Source organism: Tiliqua scincoides, chromosome 2, assembly GCF_035046505.1.
Source record: "Tiliqua scincoides isolate rTilSci1 chromosome 2, rTilSci1.hap2, whole genome shotgun sequence".
NCBI lineage: Eukaryota > Metazoa > Chordata > Lepidosauria > Squamata > Scincidae > Tiliqua > Tiliqua scincoides.
Window position 1 is genome coordinate 56,194,983 of NC_089822.1, and position 24,527 is coordinate 56,219,509.

Consider the following 24,527-nt stretch of genomic DNA (forward strand, 5'->3'; position numbering starts at 1 on the left):
TATTTTATTTTTAATCAAAACAACAAGGTTTTCCCCTTAAGACCACAGGACAAACTTGAAGACAAATGCCTTTGCCTGGGTCTAAAACAGACCTGTTCCATCCCCATTCATAACAGGGGGAGAATATAGAGAGGGAAGTAAGGTGGGCTTTTGTCAGTTGGATTCCCTGGTCTTGGTGGATTTTGTCAGTTGGATTCCCTGGTCTTGGTGGTTAGCTTAAAAATCACACCGTTCCCATGAACTGAAAAATAGTCTTTTGGGACTCTATAAAGCAGGAATGTCAAACTCGTTTTATACAGTGGGCTGAACAGCATTTATGGAGGCTGCTGAGGGCCAGAAGTAATGTCATGAAGTAGGAAGGGATGTGCAGGTGATTACCAGAAATCAGCCCACCTCACCTAGGAACTCATTAGCTGCAAATGACAAAAGAGAAAAATATGCAAATCTTGATCATAGACATGAAAGAGCCCAATTATCACAAGAACTACTCTTTCAGCAGGGCTGCTTCTGCCAAGGCATCACTTCATAGCTCAGCAGTTGAGAGGTGCTCTGCAGAGTGATGCCTCAGCAGAAGTGGCACCACCACTGAAAGAGTGACTGGTGTGACAATTGGGCTCTCCGTGCCTCAGCAGCATCTCCTTTCTCCCTCTCTCACCCCTCTTTGTGCCTTCCCCTGTACCATTCCTTGCCTTCCGAGACCTCTTTCCATTCTCCCCAGTCTGTCAGCAGAAGCAGTGCGGCTGAAAGGGTGCCCTGTATGACAATTGGGTTCTCCCAGCACTGTCCTTTCAATAGGGGCACTTTTGCCCATGCATCACTTAGCAGCTCAGGAGCTGATCGTGGTGCTGGGACAGCCCAATTATCACACAGGCTGGACAAAGAGCTTCCATGGGCCATATCCAGTCCATAGGCCTCATGTTCTACACTCCACTACATGGTACTGCACAGCTTCCTTCTCATAATGTTGTGTCTCTAGAACTCGAATGAACATTTGCAGATATTTCAAGGGGCTGCAAACAAGGGAAAAAAGATTTACAGTGCGTGGTTTGGTTGGTTATAGTAATAAAGCTTCGACACCATTGATTTTTGAAACTCAGCCCTAAATTAGCTCCCTACTCCCTTTGAGATAATATACACTTCTTTGTTTCCTTTCTACATTCAGTTTAAAGTCAAAGGGAGACAGCTTCAACTAATCACAAACAATACTCTTCCTAACTACACACAAGCCAGGAAATGGTGTGCATCTGATCTCAGCGTGGATTTGACCAAGGACAATGTTTTACTCATTAGTAAGCTACACATGCAAATAAAAATAAATAAAAAGGAACCCAGGCATATAATAGAAAGAGGTTCAAAAGCTTTATTTATTACTGTAGACTATAAATGAATTTGATCAGATGTATTTAGCACAGAAGTTCTGCTGCTAATGCAGCACATACAAAAGGCATTTTAGGAATTTGCAGGTCATATAACCCAAGCTTCAGGCAGCTACAGAAAAAACCGTCTTTCCCATCAGGCGCCTCACTTGATATCTTAAGTACAGAATCAGAGACTGGATACAGTATTGAAATGATTGCAGGGTTCACAGCAACAGTTACAACATCATCTTGAGTTCTAGGTGATTTCAGGTAGCTGTTTCTGCAGGTTCAGCAACAAGCATTTAGTTTCTAAATGCCAAGTTCAGTCAAGACAGAGCGTTCAGAAGGCCATTATTGAAACTTGATTCCCTGAGCCAGAGGCAAATCCTTGCTGTAATTGATTGTACTGAAAGATAAAGAAGCAGATTTGATCACCGATATGAGTTAAGATATGCAGGCCTCAAGATGCTCACAGGAAGAACATGAGTTAAACGGAAACTAGTAAGTGCTAAAGCACATGGGTAGCCCAATGACGTACAGTTTCCAAGAGAGTTTCTGCATTCATGCCATTGCATATGTAGGCATCTAAGCTAGCAGAACAAGGAGGGAAAAAGTAACTGCAGTGATGAACATCTTTCTGATCCGAGTCTCTGATATCCAGAAGGATCACAGTAAAACACCTGAAAAGCTGTACATCAGACAGCTCCTGCTAGGATTTTGGAACCACAAGCCAGGAATAAATCATACAAGCAACAATCAGCTGAACACACTGTGCCCTGTGTTCTGTCTGGTATTCAACTAAACAAAACTGTGCAGAACTATAAACTATAAAAGACATACTGATCTTTATAATACTTTTCTTGTTCCAAAAATGAAATCCAGTTCTTAATAAAATAGTTCTGTGGTTTGCCTATTTTCACAAGAGCAGGTATAGTTAGTAGCTTGATACATATTGCTATACACCCAGAGGTTCTAAAATATCAGTTGATTAAACTTTAAGACAGGGGTGCGCAAACATTTTGGCAGGAGGGCCACATCGTCTCTCTGACACTGTGTTGGGGGCCAGGAAAAAAAATGAATTATTTTCAAAATGTGGATAAATTTACATAAATGAATACATAAGAGTTGGAACTTACATGAACGAATGAATTTTACTGAGCCTGTTTATAATACACATGAGAGCTATAATATAGGCATGTAGAACCACATGACAACTATGAACTGTTTGCCACACACCTCTTGCACAGTGAAAACATACAGACCTAGCCAGAAACACATGGGGACATACGTTGTTCAGAGGCAATGGGGGGAGGGGTTTAAAATAACACCCAGGAAAAAGCAGAAAACCTGGCCTGCAGCTCGCATTTGGCAGTCACAACCAGCAGTCATGGGCCAGTGCGGGCTCCAACAGTCTCCGATGGGCCAGAGGCTCATTGGAGACTGGGTGCTCCCTGCAGGCTGAATTGGGGGTCCCTGAGGGCCACAAATGGCCCACAGGCTGGGGTTTGCCCACCCCTGCTTTAATACCCATTTTGTTTTCAATTTTGCAGCAGCTAATGCAATACTAACACAAAATCAGTCTTTTCCACAATTTCTCTCATGTAGCCTAAAAAAAAATACCGTGAGATCAAAAAAGTTAAACTTCCCCCCAAAAGTATTAATCTACCCATTACTAGATACACAGAAACCTAGTCCTTAACAAAATTGTATTCCAGCATTTACCTTAATCTACTCATTATATTTTCTGTATTTATACAGTTCATTACCACTTATACTCAGCTGTCAAAGGTGTTCTTTCATGCTGATACTGATCAGATGCTTGGCTTCAATATCCCTGACCATGTCCAAATGCTGAAAGAAATTGTATCTCCTTTCCATGTGACAAAAATATCTCAATTCAATATTTAGAGATTTTATAACTCCCTGGAGTATACCTATATGATGCGTTCACCAGGGGTAATTCAGAGACCGTTAGAGAATGCTTACATAAACCGCACAGCTCTTACCAAGTAGATCGTCTCATATACTGTTTCCATGAATCGCTGCCAGATTCCCTTCCACCACCCGTGTGCTTATTACCACCTAAGAAGAGAAAGAAAACAGGAGTTACAGATGTAAAATCAAAATTATGCTACGCATTTCTCAAAGAAGCTTTACATCAGTAACAGATCTCAAAGCAGTAGATTCCAAAAGGTGAACTGCCTTTTTAGTTTCACTGCCATGATGATAACATGCACTCTGTTTTAAACAGTAATATTCTCAGGACATTTTCAACTAGAGAAAATTATTCAAAAATCAAGAGTGGGCAAATCTGCATATATACACACTAGCACGGCACTTATTGCAGCAAAACATTTCAGGGATTCTTAGAATAAGTACTTCCTTTTGCCATTGCCTGCCATTTGCCATTTTCCCCCTTCACCCTCTGAGCTCTTAAAAGGACATCATTATTTGCCATACTGTATTGTCAAGTTTGGTATTGTGTGCCATAATTAATTGAAGTCACAGGGAGAATGTCTTCCAGTGCAAGTCTATGTATATCTACTGAGAAGTAAGCCCCACTGAGTTAACAGAACTTACTCCCAGGAAAGTGTGTATAGGAGTGCAGCCTTTGTACCTTACCTTCCCTAGATATTTGGAGTTGCTGCACAGATACTTTCTCAGCTGCTAATCCCTGGGAATTCACTTTTACAGTCCCTTATTTTTGAGGAAGGGGAAAATTTCACTTTGTAAGTCGGTGCTTCCCAAACTCCTACAGGGGAGTTGGGAACCCAGTAAGTGCTTGTGGGGTGGGTGCGACTCACAGCCCCCTCTGCAGGCCTCCCTGCTGCTGCAAATAACTTCAATAGCTAATTGGAGCTATTTGCTGCAGCAGGGAGGCCTGTAGAGGGGCTGCAAGCCCTCCACCCCCTGCCAGAGACCAATGCAATCTCCCAAGTAAGTTTAAAAGCTGCTTGCTCCCAGTGGTGGGTGATTGCTGTGGTACTATCAGGGCACTTATTTCTGGGCCATTCCCCTTAAGGGTTTCCTCTTCCAGTTCCCCTGGTGGTTTGCAACCCACCAGTTGGGAACCACTGTTATAAGTCATTTCACTACAAGTTCAACATTTCCAGCCTCTAACCCTGAAATATAAAGGGGACCCCCTGCATTACCATACCTAAACCTCTGTTGTTGCTATATTTCATATCCTATCTTTCTTCCATCACTAAACTCAAGGCAGCCTACAGTCACTACGGTCATCCAGGTAATGACCAGACCTAGACCTGCTTAACTTCAGCAAGGTGGAGATCTATATTTAAACAAATAATGCCTATGCACATTTTGCCACAAAGTTGAAGTCCTTACTTCTAGGTGATGCCAGATTTCTTACAGAGCACGGGCATGTCTGAAGGCATCAATTTGTGCAGGAAGATATACTTCTAGTCCTTGGACTATGGATGTTGTCTCAAAAATATGCAAGTTGGTCACTGACCCATAACCACCCATCCATAACCATCCATCCAATTACCATCCATCCAATTACCACAAAGTTAACATACCAAAAGCACCACCAATTTCAGCGCCACTTGTTGGAATATTGACATTTACAACACCACAGTCTGATCCCTTTGGCCTAGGAGGAAACGAAAAATTGATTATCAAAACATAAACACAGATTGCCTAAAAGGAAGGCAAAACTTCTGCAATGATGTTGGAAACATAATTCTCATTTAGGTGTGGCTTTAAGCAGTTTTTATCTTCCCCCTTGACAAGAAAAGGTATAGTGTAAGCGCTATACCCAAGCCATCGGAATATTCTGCCCAAATCCTTGGTAAAGATGCTGCTGGAGAGACCTTGTTTTACTTCATTGTTCCAAGCAAAGACTTCCTCTTCTGTCTGGAAATAAAAGTGCACATAATTAAGTCAAAAGGCAAAGAGTTGACCATTCCATAACAAAAAAAAATATCTCTCAGGGTCTAGCGGTGGGACATACCAGCATGTCACAAAAAGCACATTGGATCAGGGGTCTCCAAACCCTGGCCCGGGGGCCAGATGCAGCCTGCAGCAAGCCTCTTTCCAACCCGCGGCCAACCTCTTGTCCCCTGAAAGCCTCTGGCCCACTCAACTGAACATAACCAGAACTGTGCTCTGATTGTGTCTGGAGGGTCTTCTGAGGGCCAAAGAGGTTGAATAAATGAGCCCATTCATTCATTTATTCACTCATCTATGTTCCATCTCTAATTTATTTATTTAAATTTCATATTTAAATTTTTTTGCAGCCCTCCACACCATGCCAGATATTTGATGTGGCCCTCTGGCCAAAAAGTTTGGAGACCCCTATATTGGGTCATCCATCACTGCTGAGAGCAGAGAGGCCCCATACAGCACTGATGGCCCAGTACAACAAGAGGCCAACTTATGCCCTGTTTCTATTCCAGACATCTGTCTGGAAACTGAACAGTGCTATCACGCAGGTGTGAAAGCACAAGGCTGGACAGACTGTGCCTGTGCAAAAGCGCCAATGCAGCTGTCTGGGCAGCTCTTGTCAGCTCAGTTCTTTGGTGCCTGTGTGAAAGCACAAGGTCAAACTGACTGTACCTGTGCAAAAGCAAAGGCATGGCTGTTCTTTGGTCAGGACAGCTATAGCTCAGGGGACTACCTGTATATAGTCAGTAGCACCATCCTGAGACAGATATGCAAATATACCAGCAGGCTTTACAATACAGTAGCATGTAAGCTATATTACATCAAACACTTGAGTAGATTTCAAGAAGTCATCTCCACATTTTTGTTCAGTTCATACATGACACTTCAGTAAGCAAACGTTAGGAAGCAATACTGTTTACAGCTACTGTTTCTTGACTGTTATTTGAGTTATTATCAAAGTATAACTACGTTTGCTCAGAATATCCCCTGTGGTCCTTTGAATCACCAGGTACTCCAGTCCCTGAGGACTAATATAGCTGCAGAACATGTCCCTGATACTTTCAGCAGCCTCCTCACGTGCTCAGTTAGAGTACAGTCTGGGTGGGGGGAAGCTGGGAAGGCACACAAATCAAGCAGTGGGGGAAAATGTTTTTAGAGGAGGAAGAGAAGGTGAGATCTTCCAACCAACAACATGACACTTACTGGAGAGAGTGTCACTCAGTCATTACTTGTCCAATGAGGGATTTTCAGATATTTTACTTATGTAAATGTTGGGGCTAACTAGAGAAGAACTCCACAGAAGGGGAACAGGCAGACCTGGGAGAGAAAGAAGGTAGGGATGGGTGGGGCACTGGCATACTAAGTGGGCATCCCAGTATGCTGGGGGCAAAAATGGAGAGATTTCAAGGTTTGGGGGAATGAGGTTTTGGGGAAGGGGCAAAAGTGGGGACATGGGAGGGACCAAGACAGAAAACAAGGGATGGCTCTGCAAGTCCCTTATATCTGGAGAAAGTGGCTCTCACCGTACCAAACAAACAAAGGTGGCAGATGAGGGGAGGCCTCTTGAGTACGCAGGTTAGCCAGCAAACCAACTGAACAAATACATGTCAACCAACATTGTAGACCTAGATGGCAAGCAAGTGGAGTTGGAGGGCAAGCCGTCCAATACATGCACCTCCAATATGACATGCCCAGAGTGGTCATGGGATTTGTTTTTCCCATGCACAAATAATCCTGTGAAATCTGTGTGTTTGTGTAAGGTGCAGTGTTCATGACGCTTCTCTACCTTGAGCCATGTTTCCCATTGAGGTGTCCCCTGTTCTCAATCTTGTGGAGGCCGCCAGAAGTTGTACAGTAGGGAAGTGAAGTGAGGCAGAGGTGCCTGACCTGCTTCCACCGGTCACAAATGAAATGTGGTAGAGTGATTGATTGCACAGATCCCAAAGTGAGAACGGGGGGGTGGGGCACATCAGAAAGGTTGCCCTGGGAAACCACTCGACCAAAAATTAACTTTTATTGATTCTGAGAGAACCTTCTTGTTTGGAAGCAGAGAAGGGAACTCCACCTCCTTAGCTGATGAGCCGAAAATGTGGACAAAAATATGGGAACAAAAGTCCTGTGTAAAAGTCAGGGCAGAGAATCACAGTATAGGATATGCTCAAACCAGGATCTATACTGCCCTGAGAAAGGCCTCAGATTGAAATACTGGCCCATTTTCAGCAGGCAAGGGCTGCTGGGATTACTAAAGACTCAGAAGTCTGACAAGGGATGACTGGCAGCACAGGAGAAGGGGCTGGCACAGCTTGTGTCACAAAGAGAGCCCTGGATTGCTGTGAACTGGTGAGATTCATAATCACGAGTCAAAATTAATGGACATATTTTCCCACAGAATCAATGCACATTTGGTTTGGGCCTCAGTTAGATGGAGCAACAGTCTGACTCACCTGAAGGTAGCTCTCTATGTTCCACGAGACATTTATCAGATTGTACTGATAAATAACACCATCCACACAAATCCTGAAGGCTTTTAAATTCAAGTGGTAAATGGATTTTGAAATGCATTAGTTCACCACCTTTATCACTGACTGTACAATAGATGATTCATCTCTGAAGCATTTCCCTAGTCTTTTTATTATGCCTCACTTCAGAAATATAAAGAGAGTCTTTGCTACTTAGATGAACCTGGATTAGAAAGCATTCTTGACATCAGGGTTAGAAAGCATCTCACTTAAAGCCAGGTTTCCTTACCTTGAATTTTAACACATAAAGAATAGGAGCAAATGTCTCTTTCTGTACAATAGGTGCATTATGAGGAAGGCCTGTCACAATGGTTGGTTCAACAAAGTTTCCAGGGCGATCTATAACCTTGAAGAAAAAAAAGAAATGGGCATGAAATGAAGGGGAGAACAACTGATTACTCCATTGCTGCATTCACATTATAAAGTAGTTTCACCGATAGCTCATAGTTTGACTTAGGCTGCAATCCCAACCACACTTTCCTAAGAATAAGCCCCACTGAACAAAAGAGGACTAACTTCTGCATAGACCTGGTTAGGATTGTGCCCTAACACACTTAGAGTTATGACAACTTGGTAAGCCATCTTGTTGGCGAGAACTAAGCTTCCTGTTAGCATTGACCTAGTCTTTTCACGAATACAGGCTACTGACAGCCTGCCTGCATGTTGTTATAAGCTTGAATGCTTATAGTGATCTGTAAAACATCGAACATCTCCATCCCGGTAAGAATCTAAACGACGTTAACGGGTGCACGGGGGGGGGCAGATCAGCAGATAATGGAATCGGAGGATACCGGATCTATAAATACAGGGGCAGGCCTGTAAACAGAGAGCACTGTTCTTGTTTTTTATTTATGTTGATGGAACCAAACTGAGTCACTGTCCCTAACTGGTCGCTAGAGGTGGAACCATGGCTCTGAATTACCTGGCCTCTCAGATTTAATGCTTCCAAGCAAAATTAATTTTGAGACTAACCACTGCCCTGCAGTACAACAGCAACAGCTTTCAAAGCTGCCTAGATAACCTAGGCAAACATGAATGAGGATAGTCACCTTTCCACCATGCACCACGGAGCCACCTTGCTGTTTGGCCAGTCCTACTGCATCAACATACATCTTCACTGCTTCCTTTGTGTGGAGAGGACCGTACAGGGTGTTAGCTACATAGAAGAGACACATATTTAACTGGTAGCCAAAACCGACATTTATAAGAATGCTTATAATGCTTATGCTATATGATATCTTTAGAAGTCATAAAAAGGTTTTTTAAAAACCCTACTGAGTCAATCCAGTCATAGTATCCTCTGTTCCTTATTATTATTTATTATTATTTTATTGATTTATATCCCGCCTTTTTGCCCCATGGGCACACAAAAGGAAAACCTTTGGAAAACCCACAAGAAAGAAATAGCTCTCTCCCATTGATTCTCCCCAGCAATAAAGGCCAAATCTGAAAAGGTTTCATCATGACCAGCAGCCACTGACAGACCTTCTCTTCATGAATTTGCCTAGTTTTTATAGCCATCTAACTTAGCTGCTCTCACCATTAAATAAGAAATCACGTGTTTTGAGCTTTAAAGCTCAGTCTGAGCCCAGCAGAGGCCAAAGGTGGACATCCTTGGCCTCTGCTGAACTCAGAAGCGCCTCTGGAGGCGAGGGGAGCACAACTCCCCTTGCCTCCAGCGAGGGTATGCGGGGGGGGCACACTCAATCTGCAGATAACTGCATTCATGGATACAGGATCCGCATATACGGGGCCCCCCTGTATAGTCAGGCATCTGTTACCATCAGTCAAACTTTTCATAAAGGGATAAAATCTGGGGTTTTTTTTTTAATGTAAAAGTTACTACTGATTGCAGCCTTGCAGAGACTATTCCATGAGCTCACTCTTCTCCATGATTATTTGAATTGAACTAGCAAAAGAGAGCTCCTATTAACAACTTCCAACATTTTTGTGCTGTTTCAGCGCGCGCGCGCGCGCACACACACACACACACACACACACACACACACACACACACACACAGAGTTCTACTCAGTCTATTCCATTCCAATGAAAGGGAAGGGAAAACTAGACAGGGAAGCATCTGATGACATCTAGAATTGGTAGAATTGTGGGCAACTGGCTCCACACCAGCCTGGTAAGTACTCTTGACTGATCAGCAATCACCATACTATGCCAACACACAGTTGAGCTCTTACCATCCCGTGGATCTCCAACTCGGATTTGCACATATGCTTTAGCAAGTTTTTCCACCACTTCATCATGGATGCTTTCATGCAAAAACTAAGCAGAATATCATAGGTATTATGTAAGGTTGGTAAAATTGCAGCTTACAGTACAAGCCTCAAGGACCCACAGAAAATACTGCACTTTCTGAGGATTATTTTAAATCTTTAAGATTTAACTAAAATATTCCAATTGTTCTCATTCCAATAAATCATTAAACTGAAGAGCTGTAAGAAGTTACCTTTCTCCCCACTGATATACTGATATTTATTCCCAGACAAAATGGTATAATTTGTAATCTCTTTTGGAGAGTGTTTCTTCTGCCCAAGGGTAAAATTGGCAAGACTTTTAAAAGGAGACACTTTAACAAAGTCCAGTAGCAGCAGGAAGACACCAAAGAACGTAACCACATGCAAAAGAAGCATGAGAAGTGTACAAACTCAAGAATCACTTCTATAATTCTCACATCCTAACTCACTCACAATACCTCCAAGAGGGATAGAGGATACAGCAGGGGTGCCCAAACCCCGGCCCGGGGGCCACTTGCGGCCCTCAAGGCCTCTCAATGCGGCCCTCAGGGAGCCCCCAGTCTCCAATGAGCCTCTGGCCCTCCTGAGATTTGTTGAAGCCCACACTGGCCCAGCGCAACTTCTCTCAGCGTGAGGGCGACTGTTTGACCTCTCGTGTGAGCTGTGGGATGAAAGCTCCCTCCACTGCTTGCTGTTTCGCATCTGTGATGCAGCAGCAGCAGCAAAGGAAAGGCCAGCCTTGCTTTGTGCAAGGCCTTTTATAGGCCTTGAGCTATTGCAAGACCTTCATTCATTCATATAAGTTCATCTTTAATATATTCATTTATGTAAACTTATGTAAATTTATTCAAATTTTAAATGTAAAGTGATTCTTTTTTTGCCCCGGCCCCCGACACAGTGTCAGAGAGATGATGTGGCCCTCCTGCCAAAAACATTGGACACCCCTGGGATACAGAATAATTTAATGTTAAAAGATTTATTTACCAGCCTCCTGGTACTTGTGCACCTCTGGCCTGCTGTCCCGACAGCCGCAAAGAGAGCAGATGGGATGACTAGGTTGAGATCAGCATCTTCAAAAACTACAGGGAGTTAAATCGAATTAAATACTGTAAATGACAGATTAGAAGCAATATGAAGACAAGACAGGCATTAACCAGCAAAGCCAATCAAGACAGATTTGGGAAGAGAAAAAAATGACAATAGTTTTGATTCTAAGTACATCAGATGGCATTTATAGCCAAGAGCCAGACATCTGTGAAGGCCACAGGACAGAAAATTTGCCAAAGGCAGAAAGTTTGCCAAGTAGCAACAATTCTGTTTGAATGAAGGGAAGTTATCCTGCCAGCCCTGCAGGGATCTGGACAAGTATATCATACAGTGCAGTTATACTCAGGAGATGTTGCACTAAGACTTTGCAACCAGAGAAAGAGCTTCTCTGGTTCAAAATTAGCCTTAATGGGAAGGCAACGGATTTCATAAGGAATGAACCACTTCATAAGCAGCTCAAATAGATACTATTCTAGACAAAAACATACATAAGCAGCAGGAGCCCATTGCTTATAAACACACACACACACACAATAAGCAGTATATTAACTTTTTTCCTGCTATGTAAACCACTCTGAGAACTTTTTAGTTGAAAATAAAATAAATATTCTGAATAAAACAAAATGTCAAGATTTAATATTGAAAGCAAAATGGAAGTATTGATTACCAACAATAGCATTGTTTCCACCAAGCTCCAAGAGACACCGTCCTGTTAAAAACAAAACCACCAATAAATCAGGTGTTCACTACTCACAGTTATATTAATTAGTACTATGACTTCTCACCCTATCATAATGATTTTACTACAATCTTAAAAACTTCAGGGAAACACTGTTGATGAAACCATATTACAGGCTCAAAAAAGAGTGGCAAAAATTTGTAATTTCAGCTTCAGTGCTGAACACATTATACACCATAGCCAACAATGTTGAGTTCATTAATGCTCTTTAAAATAATTATATGAGAGCATGCCAGACACGCATCAACTTCATGTGCCCTAAAGCCCCATTCAAATTTTAAAGAGGGGACAAGGGATATTGGGACATTCCATTTCACTTACCAAATCGCTCCTGAACCACTAGTGCTACCTGCTTGCCCACATTTGTGCTGCCAGTGAAGGACAGTAGATCAACTCTTTCATCTTTTGCCATTGCTGTGCTACATAAGAAAACGCAAAATGATACCTCCAGTTTGGATATTCAAAACACACATTTATCCCTCCTTCTAATAATGAACTCAGGTGGCCAAGTGCCTATCAATTCAGAATTGAAATGGAACCACTGAAAATGGTTCCATTTCTCTTTTTCTCTATATTCTTTTTCTCTATATTCTTAGGAGACTCCCCAAGATGCAGGTTATACATTTGTAAGTTTAATGGAAAACAATATAACCTTCCCCTCTTCACATTGCCCGGAGAGCTTCCAGAACCATACATAATGTTGAGGGAAACAGATAAGAGAATACTAGAGTAATTTATCTCATTGACTGGAGAGGGTTCTTCCAGTCTTCACAATGAAAACCACTTAATCACTGCTACACCATCTTGGATTTATCAATTTCTTCTCTTATGTGGCACTAGAGAGGGACAAGCAGTCTCTGTGAGAACTTCTTTCCTTCAGCTTTTCACATTAATGTAAATGTAGTCTGAGAATTACAATACAGATACATAGTATCAGAGAGAGAGAGCGCGTTATCATCATCATCATCACCAACAGTATTTATATAGCACTTTTCAACAAAAAGTTCACAAAGCGGTTTACAGAGAAAAACAAAACAAACAAACAAACTAATGGCTCCCTGTCCCAAAAGGGCTCACAATCTAAAAAGATGCAAAAAGAACGCCAGCAGGCAGCCACAAGAAAAGTCACTGCTGGGGTGAGGAGGGCCAGTTACTCTCAGTAATATAAATATTATATATATTGATATATCTTTTAATCTGTGATCCAATTGTGTTTATTGTTTTTGTGGTTTTACTTGTTTTAATGTTTTTAGCACTGTTTTTATTATATTGAAATATATAAGCCACGGTGAAGGCCCTTAAGCACGGTGGAAAGACAGGGTATAAATCTCTAAAATAAAATAATAATAATAAATATATGCACAGGCCAGCACACATTTTGCTATCTTAAAAGTTAGACCTATTCCTGGGTATATTTGGGGTGCTGATTCCAAAAATGGCATCAGTTTTGCCCTATCACGTCTAGTTTTGGTGATACAGCATAGCCTTCCTTACAAGGAAGCGGCTTGAACCATTCACTATGCTGAATCCCCAAACATAGATGTGATAGGACAAACCAATGCCATTTTTTTGTATCAGCACCCCAGATTCATATAAAACCATCATAAATTTTGAAAAAAGTTTTTCTGACCCTCAGTTTCATGGCGTGTATAATCAATATACAAACTCCAGAGACATGTTTATGTTTAAGATGAGACAATGTGAAATTTGCTCTTATTTGCTTTTTTAAAAGAAAAAAAAAATCATGGGATTAAGTTCTTCGCTCCTTCAGAAATGCACTCTTCTGTGCTGGCTCTATATTTTTTACTATACATCAATGCATTGCTCAAGTTCAGGGTTGGTAGCCAACCCTTTAGCGTTACAAGGCATGGTGTGAATGATACAAGCCTCAAACCATATTACAGGGCTCCTCTTTCAGGTTAGCTGGAACCCTGAATAGTAGCACTCTTTTCAGAGGCTGAAGACACAGTGTAATATTTTGTTGGAGATCCCACTTGCAACGAAGTATCATTTATGGAAATTGTGACTGCACATTCATCTTCTGTTACATATAACTACATCTCCTGGTCATTGTCTTATTTGTGGAAGGTTCCCCCAATCCTCGGGGGCCATTTTTTAGGGGATGCAAGGGAAAGGAAGATTGATGAAAGCCAAACCTCTCTTGCAAACGGAATGCCTTCCATTTATGGAATACCTTGAGAAACAGTCTGTCAGCAGTATGAGGTTAAAGTATTGCCACAAGATGAAAAAGGGAGCACCATAATTTAGGGCCCAGTCCTATCCAATTTTCAAGTGCTGGTGCAGCCGCACCAGTGGGGCATGTGCTGGATCCTATGGTGGTGGGGCAGGCACAAAGGCCTCCTCAAGGTATGGAAATATTTGTTCCCTTACCTCAAGGCTGCATTGCGGCTGCACTGGTGCTGGAATGTTAGATAGGATTGGGTCCTTAAGCTCCACTAACTCCACACATTCAATCTCCATATTAAAAAGACAAAATGTTTTGCCTACCCAATATCTGCTCCACCACATGTCAGAGAGCAAATCGCACCAGGTAGTTTGTTATCCTCCAAAACCTGGGCAACTATTCTAAAAACAAGAGCTTTATTAGAATTCATAATTTTTATTTCATTAAGACTTAAGAGTATAATATGTACCACACACACCTAATGAGAGTTTGATAGTTTCACTACACTAGACAAGAAAACAGAAATAAGCACACTTATATCAGTGGTTTTTTCTAGTTATATCTATTACTAGATAAAGAACTTTCACTGTATAAATGAGACAGAAAATATGCAACACATATTCAACTCCCGTTAGTTCCTCTGAAAGTGCTCTAGCAATGCCTACAAGATTCTTACTCAAGAATGGACAGTAGTACAGATGAGGCATTTCAGGTTCCTGAAACCTGTACTGTTACTTAATAATAGGGTGAGCAGTTGACTCGTATATTGATCCAATTCACATATACTGATCCAATTCATGTGTCATTCAAGTGAGACAGGTGCCACTTCCCCATGAGTGCACACTACATAAGAAACTAAGAACAGCCCCACTGGATCAGGTCATAGGTCCATCTAGTCCAGCTTCCTGTATCTCACAGCGACCCACCAACCCCACAGGGTTCTGGTAACACATGAAATGCAGAAACATGTGGTAGAGGCATATCATATAGAAAATTCCCATTGCAGCATTCCTACTTCAGTTGGAATGGGGAAGGGACACTGGTGTGGAAACACAGCAGCCACAGGGAAAGCATATGACATGAGAAAACATGTAGAAGAAATAGGTCACATTGGAAGTTCCCATGCCACACTGAGGCAGGAGCACGGATATGAGAACTTTTCACATGGTCCATCTCCCACTTGACTTCTGCACTTCACATGTTACAAAAAACAGCTCAGAAAACAGTTGTGGGGAACAGGTGCTCACCCCAATTAAACAATATACATTGCCCAAGACAAGAGAGGCAAAGAAAGATGGCAAAAAATTATCCCAACCACCTTCTTAAAACAACGTGGAACAAAGAGCAAGAGAGTGAAGGCACACAAATTCTAGCAACACAGCAATGTTGAAACTTACTTTGTAACAGCTACACTAGTGAGAGATGTTGTGGGAGCACCTTTCCTTTAAATAAGGGGGGAAAAAGAAGAAATTATTTCTGTTCCCACAATCTGGTTTAAATTATTATTATACAATACACTGAGAAAATTACACTGAGAAAATACACCGGAAATTTGTGTAGAACAGGGGTGCCCAAACCCCAGCCCTGGGGCCACTTGCAGCCCTCAAGGACTCCCAAACCAGCCCATGGGGAGTCCCCAGTCTCCAATGAGTCTCTGGCCCTCCAGAGCCCGCGCTGGAACCCGCGCTGGCCTGACACAACTGCTCTCAGAGTGACGGCCATCAGTTCAACCTCTTGCGTGAGCTGTGGGACAATGGCTTCTCCACTGCTTGCTGTTTCACGTCTGTGATACAGCAGTGGCAGCAAAGGAAAAGCCGGCCTTGCTTTATGCAAGGCCTTTTATAGGCCATGAGCTACTGCAAGACCTTCATTCATTCATATAAGTTCCAACTCTAACATATTCATTTATGTAAATTTATTCAAATTTGAAATATAAATTAATTCTTTTTTTCCTGGCCCCCGACTTAGTGTCAGCGAGATGATGTGGCCCTCCTGACAAAAAGTTTGGACACCCCTGCTCTATGACACAACTGTTAAAATAGGCACCAAGTGTCAAGGACAGTGCTGGCACAGTTTAGTATCTAAACATGCAATACTCAAGTTCAAATACTAAAAAGATATTCAAATGTAAGCACCCTAACCAGCAGCCACAATGGTCAACCGCACAAGTGTGCATTCCACCCAATACAGTGGAGCAAAAATAAACAACAACCAGGGCTCATTTTATAGAAGAGTCTTAAATAGATCTTACTCCTAGTCATCAGGATTTAAATGGAAACTTTAATATAAGGAAGAAATGAAAAGGAGTGTAGCATAACACAAAACAGTTGACCATACCTGAATAGTTCCACAATGGCACTCTTTGAATATTTGAAAGCATCTTAAGACATTACACTCTCATCATAACTCAGAGGCTACCATTTCAAGTATTCATTAAAAGTAACCTGGTCACCTTACCAGAGACAGACATTGCCACAGATCATCGCAATTGCATTGTTCCAGCCATAAACTGCTACAGGAAAGTTAAAGGCAGTGATGATTCCTACTAATCCCACAGGATTCCATTGCTCTATTAAGGCATGCCCAGGCCCTAAAATCAAAAAGACGGGACAGAGTCATTTTTATTTGGCAAGCACAGAATTTCATTTCTTTCACTTCTTCCAGTATCCAAAGAGTTCAAAAAGGATACACAAGGAAGATCTCATTTTAGGGAACATCCCATTTTGTCATAGTACTGCCCAGTAGGTTAGGTGGAGTTATTTTGACTGGTCCAAGGTCATTCTGTGAGTTTATTTTTATCACTAATCAAATGATACAAATCCCAGGATTAACACAGAATAAGAGTCCATTCAACACTCATTCTCAAACCAATTTTCTTAACAATGTAAGTTACAAACATCTCAATTTGACTATTTTTAATAGCCTTAATACTATTATTTCAGGTTCCATAAAGACTCAGAAGTGCATAACAGCTCAATCCTATATATGCCTATTCAGAAGAAACTCCACCGAGTTTAATAGAATTTACTCCTAGGTAAGTGTGTCTAGGATAGTAGCCTAAGGGTCCAATCCTATCCAACTTCTAGCACCAGTGCAGATGCAATGCAGCTCCAAGGTAAGGGAACAAATGTTCCCATACCTTGAGGAGGCATCTGTGACTGCCTCCCCACTACAAGATGCAGTGCATGCCCCACTGGCACTGGAAAATTGGATAGGATTTAGCCCTAAGGGTGCAATCCTATGTACAGAGGAGGATGTATTTCCAAGTGAGCAGGCACAGGATCTGGCAGTATATTTCAGTATTGTGAGGACTATATTTTATGCAAAGTGAACAGTACAGCCAATGTGATTTCCAGCCAGAGCAAAAAAAGGCATCAAGGCGTCTTCTGAAGGCAAACATAAAAGTACCTTCACCTAGGCTCAGCTCTGTGCCCCAAACTAAGAATAATGGTTATAAACACAATCGCGGAGTCAATGCTGCTTATATTTACTGTACTGAATTACCTGAAAAGCAAGAAGTTTACTATTATGTGAAGAAGGCAACTACACAAGCTTACTTTCTGAAGGCAAGACTGGTCCACCAATCATTCGAGATAATCCAACAGCATAGTCACAGATATCCACATACTCCTGGATTTCACCAACACTCTCGACAAAGATTTTGCCCATTTCTAAAGAAACCTGGAGATATTAACACCACATACTCGTGTTAGAAAAAATACCATTCTGAAGTGCTTAAAATTATTCCAAATAAAAAAATAAACAGCTAGATTGCTGCCAGAAAGGCTTGGAATCTAAGAAAAAAAGATGTAAGGGAAGCATCATGAAAATAAAATAAACCCTGCTTTATGAAAATGGAGTAGACTACAGATAGCAAAATTTTAGACTGCCCACCCAGGTATTGCATGGGCTATAAATAAAACTTCAACGGGTATCAGCAATCATTAAAGATAAATGCTTGGAGAAGGGAAGAGCCAAAAAAGGGTTCAAAAGAAAACAGAAGGTTTAGTGGTACTGAAACCTTATTATAAGGTCTTCAGGAGCCTGATTCCTTTTCTCTATATAACCAACTACTACAGAAGCAAGCCATGATTTTTAGTCAGGGCCATGATGGTTTGGGGGGGGGGGGGGACTTACCAAGTTCCCTAGAACTTTGATTTTTTGTCTCAAGGCATCACCAATCTGTCTCACTATTTCCCCTCGCTTAGGAGCAGGAACCTAGGGAAAAGCAGAACAAACATGACTTTAAGCCTAGACTTATGAAACACTCAGACTACCTGGTATTTTATTGACATGCTCAAAGATTCGTTTCACAGGAGTATTCCAACAGCACTCACAGCAAGAGAATACCAACCCACTAGATCAGGGTTTCTCAAACTGTGGGTTGGGACCGACTAGCCAATTTCAGATGGGTCCCCATTCATTTCAATATTTTATTTTTAGTTTATTAGATTTGATGCTACCATGATATATGACTGCATTTGGGGAAATGTCACAGGTCTGAACTTTTAACAAGCTACTATGTCTATTCTTTTAACAATCATAGTAAATGGGACTCACTCCTGGGTAAGTGCGGTTGGATTACAGCCTAGGATTGTTAAAAATATTCCTACTTGATTATGTCACTTCTGGTCATGGCATCACTTCCAGTGGGTCCCAACAGATTCTCATTCTAAAAAATGGGTCCAGGTGCTAAATGTATGAGAACCACTGCACTCGATTTGTGATTATACTCAACTAGCAAAAATAGAAAACTGTTTCTTAAAAGAATTATATTACCTCTTGTGCCCATCACTCCATTCAGGTAATACACACTATAGAACTTCAGAAGCTCTACAATTAGAGCACAAGGCATTCCCTGCTAAAAATCACAAACTGTCATATAATATCAGGATAATTTAGTGCAATTCCCCTGAAGCTCTGTAGTTTTGTGAGAATGTATCAACCAAGAAGGGCTAGCTTGTTATGATATCATCTTAAGAGAGGTAAAATTTTGCCAAATCCATGCCCGAACATGATGTGCAAATTAAGGGAAGAGCCCTACTTTACAGTAGGGCCAAAAACATAAGTACATTTGTAAGAGTACAAATGAGTACAAAAGAGTACAAAAACATATGTTTTCTGAAACATAAGTACATTTGTAAGAGTATTGACTCAAACTTTGATTCTTGAAAATATTTTAAATATTTTGAAATATTTAAAATTTCAAATAAAGTAGGGGGAGATCTGAGCAGAGTGTTGAACAAGCAGATTCTCTGCTTGACACACACATGCAAAAAACTCACAAGCCTCAAATATATACCATCATATACAATCATAGATATACCAACTATGGACACTGAAGCCAAAATGTGATAAGATAAAACACAACTGTAAAAGGTCAGTTAAAAGACTTGTAAGCTTCAGTAATCTAGTATCAATTTGCACAAGATAAACTATACTCCCCCCGGGGGGGATTTCAGACAATGGGAATTTGTTGCCAACGCAAATCAATTTTAAGTTTGCTGTCTGCCTTTTTAAAACCTGGTGCAACTTGAGTAACTGAAATTGAAAAATGATTCTGAAAGGTCTGTCATTAAATTTGCTGAACCTGTAGAACTGAACCCCCCATCATATTCTAGTACTGTACAGTGGTGCCTCGCAAGATGAAATTAATTTGTTCCGCGAGTCGTATCGTATTGCAAAAATTTCGTCTTGCGAGGCATCACTGCAAACTGCAAACAAAAAACAAAAAAAGGGGGGATTCGTCTTGCGAAGCACGGCCATAGAAAAATTTGTCTTGCGAGTCACCAAAAAAATCGCAAAACGCTTTCGTCTTGCGAGTTTATCGTTGCGCGAGGCATTCGTCTTGCGAGGCACCACTATACTTCTTTTGACTACTATCCCATAAACGCTGACATGGAAATAACAGTCCTTGGACAGAGTGAGACTTACTTCCAAATAAACATGCATAGTATTAGGCTGCTTGACTTCAAGAAAGCATATGGAAAAGCCACCAAAACCATAGAGGCACAAGAAATCTGTTTCACTTTTATCTGAAAACCTGTGCTGACCGATGAACCTCATGTAGTTCAGAAATTCTGCACATTTTCAGTAGATAGAATAACTGAAAGCTGCACTAAACTGAAGTTGCACTGACTTCTTGCTAAAACACTCCAGATTTCAATACTAGCAGGAATGCAGCCCATCTTTAATAAATCCCCGAGTCTACTCCTGACTGAGCTCAAGTGGTAACTTCAACAATAAAAGCCATTTCTGCCCAACGTTGCATATACTCAACAGGGACCAAATGTGGGCTGGGCAAAAATGGGTTAAATACTTCATATTCCTAAATCTTAGCACACTAATGGGGTTTGTTAGCTCTCTGCCCAGGCTGAGCAAGAGACAAACCTACCCAGTTGGTTTATGGAAAGTTGCAGGCAGCTGGGTCACACTGAGTCAGCAGAATGACTCTGCACCTGAGCCTGCCACACCCTAGTTAAGTGAGCAGAATGGGATTGGGTGCTCAGACTACTAAAACCCCAGTCTGCAACTCCACCAGTGCAGTAGGTGTTAAACAGAGATACTGCTGCCGGAGACTTTGTTGAACTGAGAACTGTGTATATGCTGTAACTGACCTTGGACTGACTAACTGACCATGATTTGTAGATACTGATTTGGATAATTGGATTTGGATGATTTGGACTGCTGTACTCTTTGTGTATGACCTGGACTGTATTTTGACTATTTTTTGTGTGAAACTCCTGGCTCTAATATACACCAGAAAATTTAAAGGACTCTGCTGTGTCTGCTGTTTCTTTGCATCCTGCTCTGCACTGGGACACACCCAAGGTTCCCCCTTACAAACCTTAACAGGGTTCAAGTGCTATCTTGATATTAAACTGTTCTAGACCAGCACTAAAGATTACTGTTAAATATTTAACATATTCTGCTTAATGTTTAAACAACATATTCTGCACATTCCGTTAAATATGAACCTAACATTAGATGGTCAAGTGGCACTATCTTAGGTTGGCTTACCAGCTGGAGTTCCCTCCCACTGTTGTAAAAACACAAACTCCAACAACTAAACAGCTTCCGAGTAAATCCCGTCAGATAAAAGACTAGCACAAATAAAGATGATGTGATCAGAGTCCAACTACATGACTTTAATTAAAATAGTTTAATGGATTTGCAGTTTTCTGAAGTATTTCACCTAACCTAGATTCCATTTAGCTCAGAAAAACATCAAGTGATTTTTTAACTCACCTCTGCCCAAACTTTCCATGCCTCTTTAGCTTTCTTTACTGTTTCTTCATAATCTTCCAAATTTGCCTTAAAAGGAAGAGCATTTTTAAAAGCAGACACTTTTCATTGAGAGTAGTTACCAGAAATAGTAATGTGTTGGGAATCACCCTTAAACTACTTTAAAGTATTTTAAATTAATTTCAGTAGAAATCCAACAGAAGTACTACTGCAGAAAAATTCCAATTCCAGAAAAATTCCAATTTTATGGACAAATGTTATACAGGCAATTACCTTGTTGTCCAGGCCTGCTGATGGGATGTTTTGGGGGCAAACAAAATTGTTTGGGTTACAGTTAACATCCTACCTAAAAGTTTCAGTTTCAAACAGTAGCTTTATGATTTTAAAGAAGTCACCAAATCCGAACCCAACCAGACAAGTATGAAAGGTATTTATGGAAAAATTTAAGTTCTTTTAATGTATTATGAAAATTACTGTCCTATTCCATGCATCACAATCCTGTAACATCCCATAGGATATATGGGGAAAACGCAACCTGTCCACAGTCCTGAAGCTGGTCCAACTCCCAGCACAAAAGTAGGAGCAGCCACTGCCATCTCATGGGCAGTATTGGCCCAGCAAAACTTCAGGGAAGATCTTGCCTGCATAGAATTAGACTGCATCCCACCAGGATGGTGTAGCTATTCAGGAGTTGGACTTAGACACGGAGGAGCCAGGTTCTGCTGCTCAGCCACAAAACTTCCTGGGTGACCTTGAGCCAGTCACCATCTCTCTGCCTCACCTACCTCACAGGGTTGTTGTGAGAACAAAAGTAGAGAAGGAACCATGTGCACTGCCCTGAGCTCCTTGGAGGAAGGGTGGTATAAAAGTGTGGAAAATAAATGAGTAAATAAATTACCTGACGAACTCTTGCTATTGGCTCATTGTTGACAGGGCAATAGGTTGTCACAACCTAAGAGAGAACAAACTTCAGTGATCTGAATAGTTTTCAAAATGAATATAGTTAGCATCACAAGCCTTGTTCATATGTCACTTTAAAATATGTCAAAATGTGGTGGCCCCCCAGGATTGCAGAATGACAGCCTCACCCCCACTGGTGCCAAGATCCTGAAGCTGTGATGCCCATGCATTCAGTGATCTGCCTCCCCCACATATTTCCCTATTACACATTTGCAGAGCAGTGTGAGATGCAGTCATGCCACTGTATCACTAAAATGAAACATGACTAAGTAGCAGTGATGTGCAACTACCTACTCAGCAATGGTACAATGTTTGTAAAGCTGCTGCATTTGTACTGCAGCTCATCCCCTTTTAAAAAGGAGAGCTGTCAGAGCACTTTTCAAAGGAACTATACTATATTGTGAGTTAGATGGGTATTGCATACATCCTGCCTCACATATTGTTCACAGAAATGTTTGTGCTGGTCACGGAGTGGCAATTCTTATTCCCCAAAAGGTAACCAGATTTCTGGATGTTTATAAATTCTCCACACACAAGGGAAAAATGGGATATTAATCATTTAAATACATAATCAGAGTTTCACAACATATACTGTATCACTCAAACAGCAGCTTCTGAAATTTCATTTTTTCAAGGGTGATTAAATACGCATTTATTTAAGGATTTAACAAAGTTAAGTACAGTATTTGGTATTTTATCCATTTTGCACAGATGAAACAAATAAAAATAATAAAAGATTTGAGGTACCATTAAGCCAACAGCACCAGCCCCTGGGGGCCGGGGATAAGAATAAAACTTCAGTTTGGCTGTACTTGTCGAAAGAGGCAACTAAACAGCCACCAGGTAGATGAGACTCGTTCGCCTGGGAAGGCAGCTCATGTGAGAAAAGGAGAACTCTGATTCCAAACCTCCACTGCCTTGTGGCTACATCCAGTTATGGAAAAGGCTTCAGGAGTCAACCTCGAGGCAAAATCCGGAGCCAGAGTCCCTGAGGCAATTCATGGCTGAACACAGTCACGTTCTGGCAACTCCTGCAAAGCTGCTGGAACCAACTGTATTCTGCCTTTACATTGGACCATTTCAGCAACATGGAGAGGGGGGATTTGCTGCATAGGTAACAGTCTAGCCTCCATATCTACTTTACCCAGGCCAGCCTGACTTGGATCTGGGTATCCAGGTTTATTCATTAATTCACTGGCCAGCTACATGCAACCCAGTACAGGCCCAGTTGGTTAGCTACAAAATATTATTAGATATATTAGGATGAATATGAAATGTTAAGCAAATACTGGCTTTTAAAGTCATTTGCAAAAGAGGAACAGTGAGATTAGGGTTGCAATCCTATTCACACTTCCTTGAGTGTAAGCTCCATTGACTACAATGGGACTTACTTCTGAGTAGACATGCCTAGGATTGGGCTGCAAAACAAAGAAAGCACAGCATTGTGTGAGCTGGATTAATGAATGATTGCACGGGGGGGGGGGGTGGACAAGATGGACCCTTGGCCTGATCCAGCAGGGCTCTTCTTATGTCCCTATACACAGGGGCATCGTTCTGATACTTTGCCCTGCACACCTCCAGCAAGAAGAAGACAACTGGATTTGATTTAAACATCAAAGCCCTGCAAGAAGGACAGGTATGTGCTTCTTCCAAGAGGTGCTTCTGCTGAAGCCTGCAAAGCGCCCCTGGCTGTCTTCTCCCAGGATGCCAGCCAAGCCTGCCTACCTCTCCTCTTCCTCCCCAGGAGCCGTGGTAGACTCCCTCGTTGTCCTCTTTCAGCCCCAGTTCCTTCAGCCACGCGTACTGGGGCTGGCTGATCAGCAAGGTCGACATGAAGGCGGCGGGCCTGCAACAGCAGCCAGAGGGAGGAAGAACTCTTCTCCTTCGCCAAGCGCGCCCGAGACGAGAGGCGAGGCGAAGCTGCAGCAGCATAGCGCCCAGGAACGCGAATGCTGCTCGCCCATCCCAGCCCAGCCCATCCCATCCAGGCGAAGGCAGGCGGCCCCTCCCACGCAGGCATTGGAGAGCGCGGCCCTCCGCCTCCCACTGCTGGGCAGGGCTCCGCAAGCTGCGCTTCCGACCACGGCTGGCTGCGAGGCCACGTCGGGGCGGAGGGAGAGACAGACGTTCTCGCCTTGTCAGCAGGTTGAGGGGCCAGAGGCCTTCTCAGTGCCTGGTGCAACAGCCATGCAGCTGGTGCGTTATCTGGTGCACCTCCCAGAGGGGGCTTTCTGCCAGTCTGCTGCAATAGCAAAACCAAGGGACACTTTTCCAGCACCTTGAAGCCTCAATAGATGCATTTGTGGCATAAAT

The 24,527-nt window shown here is 42.0% G+C and overlaps 1 protein-coding gene across 1 annotated transcript; it reads right to left on the reverse strand.

Annotated features, from left to right (window-relative positions):
- Positions 1-1,337: 1,337 nt before the first annotated feature.
- ALDH7A1 (aldehyde dehydrogenase 7 family member A1) lies at positions 1,338-24,229 on the reverse strand. Its single transcript, XM_066614111.1, has 18 exons — positions 23,940-24,229; positions 22,153-22,206; positions 21,258-21,323; positions 18,147-18,227; positions 17,567-17,690; positions 16,467-16,599; positions 15,407-15,451; positions 14,333-14,410; positions 12,146-12,243; positions 11,753-11,794; positions 11,023-11,117; positions 9,982-10,066; positions 8,833-8,939; positions 8,013-8,129; positions 5,137-5,234; positions 4,898-4,971; positions 3,365-3,440; positions 1,338-1,764 (listed from the first exon to the last, which is right to left on the reverse strand). Exons 1-18 carry the CDS (start codon positions 24,144-24,146, stop codon positions 1,710-1,712), a joined length of 1,635 nt encoding a protein of 544 aa, XP_066470208.1. The 5' UTR covers positions 24,147-24,229; the 3' UTR covers positions 1,338-1,709.
- Between the last annotated feature and the right edge of the window lie 298 nt (positions 24,230-24,527).

Excerpts from the sequence above, each read along its gene's own strand:
- ALDH7A1 (XM_066614111.1), bottom strand. The coding sequence starts at position 24,146 with ATGCTGCTGCAGCTTCGCCTCGCCTCTCGTCTCGGGCGCGCTTGGCGA. Across the intron at positions 21,324-22,152 it reads CAATAGCAAGAGTTCGTCAG|GCAAATTTGGAAGATTATGA; the intron begins GTAATTTATTTA and ends CTTCCTTTTAAG. Across the intron at positions 8,130-8,832 it reads CCGTGGTGCATGGTGGAAAG|GTTATAGATCGCCCTGGAAA; the intron begins GTGACTATCCTC and ends TTTTTCTTCAAG.